General features: G+C 36.4%; 1 protein-coding gene across 2 annotated transcripts; it reads right to left on the reverse strand.

Moving 5' to 3' along the window:
• Nucleotides 1–251: 251 nt before the first annotated feature.
• LOC107100613 (riboflavin transporter 2-like) lies at nucleotides 252–7,860 on the reverse strand. 2 transcript variants are annotated; one of them, XM_015399164.1, is made up of 4 exons: nucleotides 7,829–7,860; nucleotides 2,512–3,589; nucleotides 2,230–2,353; nucleotides 252–1,006 (listed from the first exon to the last, which is right to left on the reverse strand). In XM_015399164.1, the coding sequence occupies exons 2-4, from the start codon at nucleotides 3,540–3,542 to the stop codon at nucleotides 794–796; spliced, it is 1,368 nt and encodes a 455-aa protein (XP_015254650.1). In that variant the 5' UTR covers nucleotides 3,543–3,589; nucleotides 7,829–7,860; the 3' UTR covers nucleotides 252–793. The 2 variants fall into 2 exon arrangements, with proteins under 2 accessions (XP_015254650.1, XP_015254649.1); XM_015399163.1 differs by lacking the exon at nucleotides 7,829–7,860 and adding an exon at nucleotides 6,364–6,517 and having other exon boundaries at nucleotides 254–1,006.
• Between the last annotated feature and the right edge of the window lie 3,669 nt (nucleotides 7,861–11,529).

An 11,529-nucleotide genomic window follows, 5' to 3' on the forward strand; every position in this document is an offset into this window, starting at 1 on the left:
CATATTTTTTAAGCCCTTTGTCTACCTTTGTTTAGATTTTAACATGACATCATAAGATACTGTATAATGAGGTTAGTGGTTGTGATTACCTAAAAAAAAACTCTTGCAAATGAATTTACATGGAATGGGGGGAAAAATGCAAAGACTGATTGAAAAAAGTGAAAAATGTGATCTTTCAAGATTAACCAATTTCCATGCAGTTTATGAAATTCCGAGTTCCTGCCATGATTTCCATAGTAGCTGAAGAAAAGTTAGTCTTTGGTATTAGTTCACCAGATTTTATTTTCTAAAGACAAACAGCATCTCCATTCTGGTAACATAAAACAAGTTTAGCCAAACAGCTTTGTACTTTTTACACCAAATGAAAGGCTTAAATATTTAATTATCTGGTATTAAGGCACATTTTAAAGCCAAAAGTTACATATATTATTACAGAAGTATCAACCCTTACATATTACACTACAAGTTCAAGTAAAACGATCTCTCAATCGATGAGGAATTTCAAACATGTTAAAAAAATACTCTAAGATTTGGTCTTCTTTGGTCTGAGACACTGACCATGCAGGTGTAAAATTGAGCAGTTTGTAACGCTCACTCCAGATTTCAATAAATACAAATAAACCCACTGTTATAAAAAGAGGAGTTTGAAAGGTCATCTGCAGCCCCTTGGTTCTCCAAAAAAAGTAGTTGGAAAATGTAAAACTCATGAATGAATTGAGCTCAGTGCGGCTTAAATAAGTGCAATCTACTAAAAATGTTGTACAACAGTGTTTAACACAAACATGATTTTCATCTAGAATGGACACTTAGTGTTGCAGGCATCTCCTGATCTGAAAAGTCCATAAACGCTGACCAGTGGAAACATGGACACAGCACCAAGCATGGACCCCAGCTGCACTACGGCACCACACCACACGAGGGCACTGTGCCCCTCATCCCTCAGAATGACCCCGATGATAACCTTCACATAAGACAGGGAGAGGACAAACAGGATCCAGGCCAGCACCTGCAACAGAGAGACAGGGTCTATAATGAGCCTGAAATCACATCTGCTCTCTGTAATGCAAAATGAAATGATAGAGCAACATTTCCTGGTGTAATATCAGTTACACGCATGCATTGTTTATGTATTTTCGAAAATCTCTGTCTCTAAATGGAGCAGCCAGAGGATCATCTCCTTTATGTCATATTTTATGGTTGTTTTTTGATATTCTACTTCTTATTAGGTTTTCCTTTTAAAATTTGTCTCACATTATGATTTTGTGAGGTAAAGTAAATGAACAACATTATTAGATATACTTGATCCTAAATCTAGTCTAACCTTAGTAGAATACCTTTCAGCAGCAAAAACATTGATTATTTACTATTAGGATGATAAGAGCAGTTTTTATTTAAGTTTAACTGACTGCTACCAGAGCTCCCATTCTCACTCATTTAGTTTACCACAAGGATGACATTTTTATACCAATGTAAACAATTTAGCATAACAAAATATTTCCATCACAATGTTTATTGCTCATATATTCACTTTTTTTTACCCTGCTTTTTAAATAGCTTTCCGAAATCACAAATGTTACTAGTGAAAATGTAAGTTTTAAAATTTTAAATGAAAGTGATTAGAAAACGTGATATTAGTTATTTGTAATGCTTTTATTTTGTGGTTAATCCCTTGCAAAGACATACCTGTTATACCTTATATATATATATATATACCGGTATATATAGTTATAGATTTGTATTTAGTGCCCCTTAAGCCAGTTATTTGTAAATCCACATTTTAATGCATTTAAATATCAAAGTCTATTGATAATTATTTCTCTCAGCTTCACTATGGTGGAAAGAGAAACTGTTTACATCTGTTAACAACTTTTTAGAAGTTCCACTGCAGATGCACAACGGAATTCAGGCCTTCGCTTCGACTTAACCATTCTGTCACATTACCATATGCCTCAATCTACACCCCCCCATTTAAGCTCTTGTTGCCTGTTCAGGGTCAGTGTCCTCCTGGGAGCTGAACCTCCCCAGAGTTTCCAGTTTTTGTGGACACTAACTGGTTTTCTTTGAACATTTCCGAGTATTCAGCTTGATCTCACCCACTCCCACCTCCGGTTTGCTCATCCATGCATTTTCTCCACAGCTTAATGTTATGAAAACCATTATTAAATGTGGCAAACAATTCTTCAGGCTAATGAGCTTTAATAATCTGTTAATAGAAAACAGGCATCTTACAATGACTGCGGTTCCAGAGGTGGAGTGGACCAATAGAGGGCAGGGGCTCAGAGCTGCCATGGCCATGATGTAGGCTCCAAAACCAGTACCAAAGGCAGTCAAAAATCCCATAAAGATAAGAGATCTGGACAAAGATGACAATGACTTCAAATTTTAAGTCAATAAATTACATAGAAGATTTAATATAAATATAGAACATATATTATAAGAGGATGAGATATTTTATAAAAAGAAAAAACAAATAATCATTGAATATGTATTGCATCTGTGTCTTTTTCTCACCTTACTGGAGCAAACATGGCAATGAAGCAGGCTACAGGGTTGGCAACAGCAGCCATAGTGGCAGCCAGGTGGTAAGCTTTGTTTCCATAAGGCAGACAGGAGTAGGATTGCACGGAGGGCAGCACTGCATTGGTCAACGCATTAACCCATGCCAGCACTATAAAGATGAACAAAACCTCTAGGTTGCTATATGTCCCCTTTCCAAAGGAGCTCCGTGGTTCTTTCCCAGCAGCCTCTCGAGGACTAATCATTGGCTTTTGTTCTGGTGTTTGGGCATGCAGAGAGAAACCCTGCTCCCCCTTCTTGTTTTCCAGATCTTGACCGAAGTATCGGTCGCTCTTCCTTTCTCGAGCCACAGCTGGATGGAGGTTAAGTAGGATGAAGGCTATCAGGCACACGACCATCATGGCACTCAGGAAAATAAAGAAAACTTGGACAGAGAATTTAGCCGGCTGGTAGACCGCTCGTAGCTCATCACTGCTCACCAGGCTGGAGTTAGGCGCTGATGAGTTTACAGCCAGAGTTGCATTTTCACAGTGGACTATACCCACTCCCTGAATCAAAGCCACAACTGCAGGCACCAGGCCACTTAAGCCTTCTCCTGCAAAGTATGTTGTGAGATACTGTGGACGCAGACGCATCATGAAGGGCAGGAAGGTGACTGATGAAGTGCAGTCCACAACAGATAGCAGGAAGCTTAAAGTCAGCAGGGGCACACTGTGCAGACGGTCAGCAAATATCACTGTGTGCTTCCAGAAGAAAGCTAACAGGAACGTAGCAACGATTCCTAACCCTGTGATGCAGTAGATGACGGGCCGCTCGTCCAACACACCCGGGCGAAACCGATGCATAAGAGTGATGAAGAGAGGGCCTATGTTGGCCATTTGGATGAGGACTGTGAGATAAGAGGGTAGGTACCATCCCTCTGGGATCTCAGGGACAACCAAGGGAAGCTCCACCCACATCCCATTGATGGCCACCCAGGAGCCCATACCAAAAAGGCACGCCAGCACGTGAGTCAGCAGTGACATGTTGAAGGTAGGAATGAGGCAGGGCAGGAAATAAAGAGGAGCACAATCTGAAAGAAAAAAAAAGAACAACAGAAGATCATTATGTTAATATAAGTTTTGAAAATTGGACCTTTTTATATTCAGAAATTCTGTAACTGTGTTTCAATCTACAGTCAGATACAGTGTTAGGCCTTTTTTTGAACATAGGATTGTGCAGCGGACATGATAGACATGTTTAAGCTTTAAGTTTGTGTACTGTAAAGTACATATTTTGTAGTTTTGGTGCTTAAAACCAATTATAATTTTGAGACAAAGCATGAAATGAAAGGAAAAGTAAATGCAAGACGTCTAAAACTGTGTCCCTTAAGTGAAAGTTAATGCATTAACATCACTTAATGCTTTACAGGACCTAAGATCTATGTAGGTTATGAAAGGCAAATGTTTGGAGAGAGTTATGTGTATTACTTTAAAACTTATTGAAAATCTGAAACATATTGATTGTTAGACTAACAACTTTGTGTGAAGTCGCTGTTATGGATTTAGTTTGAAAAGAATTTCAACTCAAAGGGAATAAGTCTCTTAGTTGTTAGGGTTTTTTTGTTGTTTTTCTTTTACCTACACACTTTTGCTAATTCAGCCCAAATAATATCTGTGTTATTTTAATAACATTTATCTATTTCAAATATGTATTTTTCTCTCTTAGAAAGTTAAACTTCAGTTTATTTGAATTCACATTTGGATTCACTGTTTTGCTAAAAATTGTAAAAAAAAAATAAAAATAAATAAAATTTAAAAAGTCTGTATTTAGCATTATGAATATCATAATCCACCTTCAGGAAAATGTATGTACTTGTCTGAAAATTATAAAGCCCAGATGGGCCACAAAGATCTCCTTTATTCCCCCCTGTCTACATTTTTTTGTGATGTACAATATCGTTTTTGTGCAAACACAGTGTAAAAATATTCTGGTTTGCTTCCTTCAAACAAATTCACATCCCACACCAAAAAGAGAGAATTTTGTGAGAATATACGTAGCAAGGTCAGGATGTTTTCTTGGGAATTTAATCTCATATAGAACACAATCAGCACCAGCTGGATATTTCTGTAAATGTAGCAACTCTCTCTTCTCTTTTTCTCTTTCAAAATAAGAACTTTTTCATGATCTTGGTTTAGCTAAAGCTGGATATTTTAGGAAGTGTCACAACAGCTTTATATAGAGTTTGCACATTAATGCAACAGGGTGATTCCAACATTTATTTTCATTTCTCTTGAAATATTAGATTGTTCTTTACTTGATTATCAACTGAATAAATGTAACTGTTCTGTTTGAGATCCACTGTTTGAAATTCTACAGGACTGTTTACAGTTTGCTCTTATCTAATTCAGGACCAGGTGTAGCTTAGTAATGCAACTAGTCTTCAGGCCCTCAGAGCTGTAGCATTTATCCACTTTTCAATGTTTTTCTTTATTAAAAAACAACCAAAGGTACCGTGATCAGCTGTTAACCTAAGAAGCATGTAGATCAATAATAAAGGTAGAGGCGGGACTTAAAGAGTGAAAATTGATGTTAAAGACAGAAAACGGAATGAACAGTGGGAGGTTGATCCTCAGTGAGGGAAGTTTTCCCATGCTGGCAAATGGAGCTGGACGATGAGAAGAAAAAAAAAGTAAAAACATAAATTCCTCTAAAATTTAAAGGCACCTTAAAGTAGGGACAATTTTAAGAAATAGATGAGAACATTGAAGAGATATTAAACATTTTTCCCACGAACCTTTTCTCTAATATCTTTAGCTAAACTACAGTAGTGTTTTTTTTTAAGATTATTATTTTGATTCTGAAGAAAACAGACTGTGTACTAGAAAGATACTCACTAAATTGTCCTTCTTGTTAACATTCTGTCATTTAAGAAAGAGAAGACAATAAAAGAATGGAAAAAAGATATTGAGAAATGTCTGATATATGGCCTACACATGGTCAATAATAAAGAATTTGTCTAATCTATTTTGTATATAAAAATACAAATATGGCTGTTTTTTTTTTATCTAAAGTGCTGAAAAAGTATTCATCACTCTCAAACTACTTGGTCAATTACTGTCAACCTGTGGTAGTTCTTCCTATATGCTTCTTTGATCTGTTAACAGAAAAGGTTTAGATAGTATCTGAATAAGAAAATCGAATTTCTAGAACAATATTTGAAACCGATTTTCTTCCCTGATTCATTACTTAGTGCTTGAGTCAAACTGCATGCGTCTAAAACTGACCTTCCAAATGTCTTTCTCTACCTCTGCTTCCATCTATATAGCATGTGCTTTGTAACTATGGATGGCTGACCTTTCACACACTGACATAGTAGTGCTCCCATAAAAAGAACCAGGACACAAACAGACATAATAAAGTACAGCAACTGTTAATTAAGATGTTGTTATGTTATGTGAAGGATTAGCAGTAAAATCATTCAAAAAATAATCAAATGAGTGAAAAAAAATATGTGGCTTTTAAAAAACAGTCCAAATGAATTACATCAAGTCAATGTTGTAATAAAAAAGCAGTCAATGATGAAAATCTGATCTAAACTCAAGGGTAAATACATTTTGTAATTATAATGTTATTACACAATGGTTGCTGTGTGATTAATAGCCGGCTTTTACTTCCTGCATTTTTGTATTGAATCCTTTAATCTAACATTGAAATCTTCAAATATTTTCTCAGACTTTAAACTAACCAAATGAAATGAAATAAATCACATTTCAGTTACTTAAATAACCCGGCAATCCAGTAACCTTCAACTCTTTGTTCAATGAGGCAAATGTAATTCATAGGAAGCAGAACTAATTCCCTTACCTCGCTCAGAGTAACAGCTCTTCTCTGACCTCCCGCCTTTTAAAAACCTTCACCCCACGAGGATCTGTTTTTTTTTTCTACATTTGTTACCTGCATGTGTGTTTGTCAACCCCCTCCCACACTTCTTCTCCCCCCCACAAACACTGACTCTGAGAAAAGCTTACACTCAGCTTCCTTGTCTCTAGTCTGTGGGGGAGGAGGTACTGCAGAGGTGCGCATGTGCTTTACCACCATGACACTTGCATCATCTCCCTGTTAGAGGGTGGTTTCAAAAGCAGGCAACCATGTGCTCTGTGTGTTTCATGGAGCTCTGTAATAGGAGGAAGGGCAGTGACGTGGGAAGCCCTCCCTTTTTACTCTCCCATCCCTCTCCCAACCAGAATTTAGGCCCTGTGATCTTACCTCAGTTAAGAACAACGGATACTGAGAACCAGAGGAGGAAACTTTTTAAAGTTCAAATCCTTGCTGTTCCCTTTTCTTCTTCTTTGTGTGTTGTTTCTTTGTGACTTGTCCCTTTGAACCATACAAATAATTTGAATTATACGCTAGTTTTAAAAATAATGCTTAGGTTTTATTGAGATTACCCAACTGAGAGGACCAGTCAGTCAAGTTCACCTTTTTTCAACGGAAACACACAAAACAACCCAGTTTAAATTTCCTATGAAAAATAACCTAAACAGAGATCTTCCTTGGAATTCTGTCAACCTAAAAAAAAAATAAACGGCTGGGTGTTTGGAATTTTTCTTGGAAATATCTAACGGTAAAATAAAAATGCCAAAGGCGATAATAGATAAAACATAGCATGAGGAATTAAAATTGGAAACACAGCAGGGAAATGCTGAAATAAAAGTATGCATATGCAGCAGTGCTATGATAGTCTTGTAAAAATCTAACTGATTGCTCCTGGAGCAGCTCAGTCAAAACAGCACCTTGATTCAAGGTTGTCTGAGAATAGGATGTGTTCAGACGAGGTGAAGAAGAGAGCACAGACAGAGTTGTGCACATTTATAAGTATATTCTATTGTTTTAAAGATTGAAAAAAACGGTTATTCAATATAACATTTAGTGAGCTAGAAGGTTGCTATTCTATTCTAATGGAAATGTACATACTGTGGGCAACATTATTTTACATAATAAAGCTCTGATCTTAGATATTTTCAACAGAAAACAGGAACTTTTTTCTAATTGGCAGTGATATCTAATTGATTTTAACAGTCTGATACAAACCTGATGTATCAATTCAATAATTTTACTGCATTGTTTTAGCAAATTTGTTTGCTTTGTTTCCTTTTACTATATTTTGGATAATCTTTCATCATTTCAATTGTGCTTAATAAATACATTTGCATTCACTGTTACTCTAAAATTCCTAATATGTTGCAGTCAGAAAATAAATTTCACTAAATATTTTCTGCTAATCATAAACAGATAAATGTTTTATTTAATCAAAACACATAGCTCCTACCTGGCTGGGAAAGTGGATATAGGGTCTCACGGTGCCCTGCTGAGATGTTGTGTCCTTGTGATGTTGCTGTCTATGGAGAATATATGCACAGTTGTAGGTGTTGAACTGTGCTAGTCTAAATCTTTGTCATGTGACCAGTGAAAGCTGAGCAGGGAGTTCACAAAGTTTCTCTGCAATGAGGGGAAGGAGGAGATGGGAAGGAGGAAAAAACACAGAATAGTGAGTTAGAACATTAATTTCTAAGCAGAATGGACAAGATGAAGAATTAAAGGCTGTTAGATTATTGAATGAACTTAATTTTACCTCAGCTTTGAATTGCATGAGTAGGCAGCCAAACTTTCCAAGCTCTCTGAGTTGGTGTCTGGTCAGGGTCACTCTGGCATTAGTTCAGAACACATTCCATTAGAATGACCCCTGTGGGGTCCTCATTTGCCTGAATGGCCTTTGATTGGTGCCCTTACACCCACCTCTGTGCTGGCTGGTACTCCTTGTCTCCCTCCTGATGAGAAATAAAACACTAATTTCTTTGTTAACTCATGACTACCGAAGCAAATAGCTTTTAATACCCGAAACATTTTTAATTACACTTCAATCTGAAAAATTCACACCAAGAGAAAAGATAATTAGGAGAAATTTATTGATACAATTACTTTGTCTTTGGCGCTCAGACCTCGGCAAAAAAAATATAGTGCTTAATTTTGATAGCTATGCATGAACAGGAGCAAAGAATAGGGCTGTTTCCCCCCAGGCCTGAAACTGGTAGTGGAGTGGAGATAGATGAAGTTGGTCAGTCTGTAGACTGCTGGTTAGTGAGACGGTATGCTGAGCTTAATGGGGAGATCCAGTGGATTGAATGGGCTGATACTACATACTCAGGGACCTGGAAGATGGAAGTCCAGTTGGATAACACAGGTTGAGAGAACCTGTCCATGATGAGCAAGCATGGAGCTACAGTGGAGAGGAAAAACTCCCCGTTGGGAAGAAACCTCTTGTTAAGATGAGACAGGGAACGCAGTAAGATTCCAGGAGGAATGACACTCTGATGAAGCTTTAGCTACCATGGTGGAGGAGGGGCTGGAGGTGGGCTGAAACGGGGTCACCTGAATGACATCACACAGCGCATCCACAGCCTGCCCATAGGAGCAGACAGGTCCGTATCGGAGTCCTTTTAAAATGAAATTTTGATGCTGATTGCAGAGATGGGGACTCGAGTTTGTGACTCGTACTTGAGTCACACTTAAGTCGCATATTTAATGACTTCAGACTCGACTTAGGCTTGCATTTGAAGGACTTCAGATTCGACTGAGACTTGTGATTTCTGACTTGTGAACAATATTTTATTTTTAAGTGTTTTTTGTTTTACTAACTTGACTGATCGCCGCTCGCAGTCGTAGAGGAGAAATATGTTGTGAAAAATGTTGTGAATTGGCACTAAATAAATAAACTGAATTGAATTTAAAATACTGCCCGCCATGTCGGTTCTGTCTGTTCCAGGGCATTAAGTTACAAAAAGTTACTGCCACAATGTTTCTTTTATGAAAGAATTGTTATCGTCCTGCTATTTATTTAGGGTTTTTCTTTATCTGTTGTAGTTGCTAACTTCATATGTATTAATAAAAAGCAGGATTGTGATTGTTTTTTTTTCCACAGCCCTCATTTTCACTTAAAAATAAAAGAGCTGACATTTACTCCTAAAACTAGAAAAAGTTGTAACCACAAATGTCAGGTAAATACTGTAAGAAAATTGTTGTTTTGGAAAGAAAAAAATAAAGATGCAAAATTTAACTGGGAAAAAAATTGCATGTGTGCTTTTTTAAATAGTATTTTTCATTTACCAGTTCAAGATAATGATCATTCCATAGATATAATAGTAACCTTTAAGCTATACCGTCTCAGTGACTGAGATGAAAACACAAGGAGAAACAAGCAAGCACGTAAATTATTGCACTTATTTTAATTAATCGAGTGATTAGAATTTATTGTGCGATTAATTGATAATTGTGAAAGGCTTTCTCAAGACTTGACTTGGACTTAGGCTCTCAAGACTTGAGAGTTGACTTGGACTTGCAAAAAATGACTCGTGAACATGTCTGGCTGTGATTGGCTTTCGTGGAGGTGTGGTTCAAAGCTGATTGGCTGTGTCGCAGGTGGATATAGGAGACCAATGAGTTTCTTCAGGTGAACTTCCGCCTAGGCTCCATTTTAAAAACTATGTGTTACAAACAAACTAATTTTGATGCTGTTATCAATGCAGACTCTGATCAGACAGGGACAAATGGAGCACTGGTTTAATTTTAAGTGTATTGTTTGTCCCAGGATACCTAAAACTGTGTTAACGATGTATGAAATAAAAGCTGCCAGTAACCTATAACCACCAAAATCTAATATCTGGTTTTACCTTTTGATTTATTGTTATTTGTTAAGATATAAAATATAAATATAATATAGTTTTTCACTTCTCAGTGTTTCTTTGTTTTTGAATTCAAAGTTTAACCATTTATAGGGCACTTAGGGAAATACTTTGAAAATAAAAAATTCATGCCAAGAGTGTTATTGGAATCCAGGACAACCTTATTACCGGTACCTTTGGAACATTAAAAAAAAAAAAAATATATATATATATATATATATATTTTGATGTCAAGAATTTATGTCAAAAAAATTTAAAAAAGCACTTCTATAAGAAATTCATGAAAAACACTCCGAGAGTGAAAGAAACACATTTTTTTTTGTTACACCATAAAACTAGAGGCATTAATGCTAATACAAGCGCTGACATATTTTACTTTTTCTTAACATAGGTTATTAGCTGTTACACTTTACTTTTTTAATTTTCAATTAGCTTTTTAACTTTTTGCTTAGCTTTTACTTTATTAAAGTTTTTTAAACTTTTTTTTACTTAATCCACAATAGGTAATACATTGTTCAGGGGGCTAGAGTCATTTAATTGGTCAAATTCCAAATAAGATGTACAGCTCTGCAGCAGTATCTTTGCTGATTGGTTGGATTTAGATCTTGTGCTTCTAGACCTCACTGAAGGATGGGGTGGTGATCAAAAAACAGTAATTTGCCCTATAAAGGGTTAAATAAGCTGTAAGATTATCACAATAAAAACAAATAATGGCTAAACCCCACAAAAAAGGAAAGTTCAAAAACCTAGCTGGTCTATATTCATTTATTTTATTAATTTTCTGTGGTTGATTAAGGATGTTAAGCCTAACACCAGCATTCATCATTTACTTAGAAGATGCAGAGTTCAACTTAAATAACTTGTTTTAGTTTGATCTAAAATCTTCTACAGAACCTTAGATTAAAGCCTGACATTAATTGTTATGCATCTTTTTAAAATTTTTTTTATAATTTTATCCTTTTATTTCATTTTGTATCAAAGGTTAGGTGACGTCTACTGAGGTGTGTTTGCAGAACAATGAGCCTCCTTTTAGTCTCCTCCCTCAGCCTACAAACTGGATTACAGTAATGGATCCAGTGTTTAGTTAGACCTACCCAGTTTCTGTCGTAACAGCATAACTCCCCGTTTGGGTCAAAACAATAAGTCGGTAGTTCCTGTGTGACTCTCAGCACCTGTATGGGGCTCTGCTGTGGCACAGAGTCAAAGTGAATATTTAGACAGAACTCCAATACTCTACTTTCTTTCTCCAAACTGTTTAGACAAATCTGTGGGTGTGTGTTTGGCACTGCAT

This window comes from Cyprinodon variegatus, unplaced genomic scaffold, assembly GCF_000732505.1.
Source record: "Cyprinodon variegatus isolate N-32 unplaced genomic scaffold, C_variegatus-1.0 Scaffold993, whole genome shotgun sequence".
Lineage (NCBI taxonomy): Eukaryota > Metazoa > Chordata > Actinopteri > Cyprinodontiformes > Cyprinodontidae > Cyprinodon > Cyprinodon variegatus.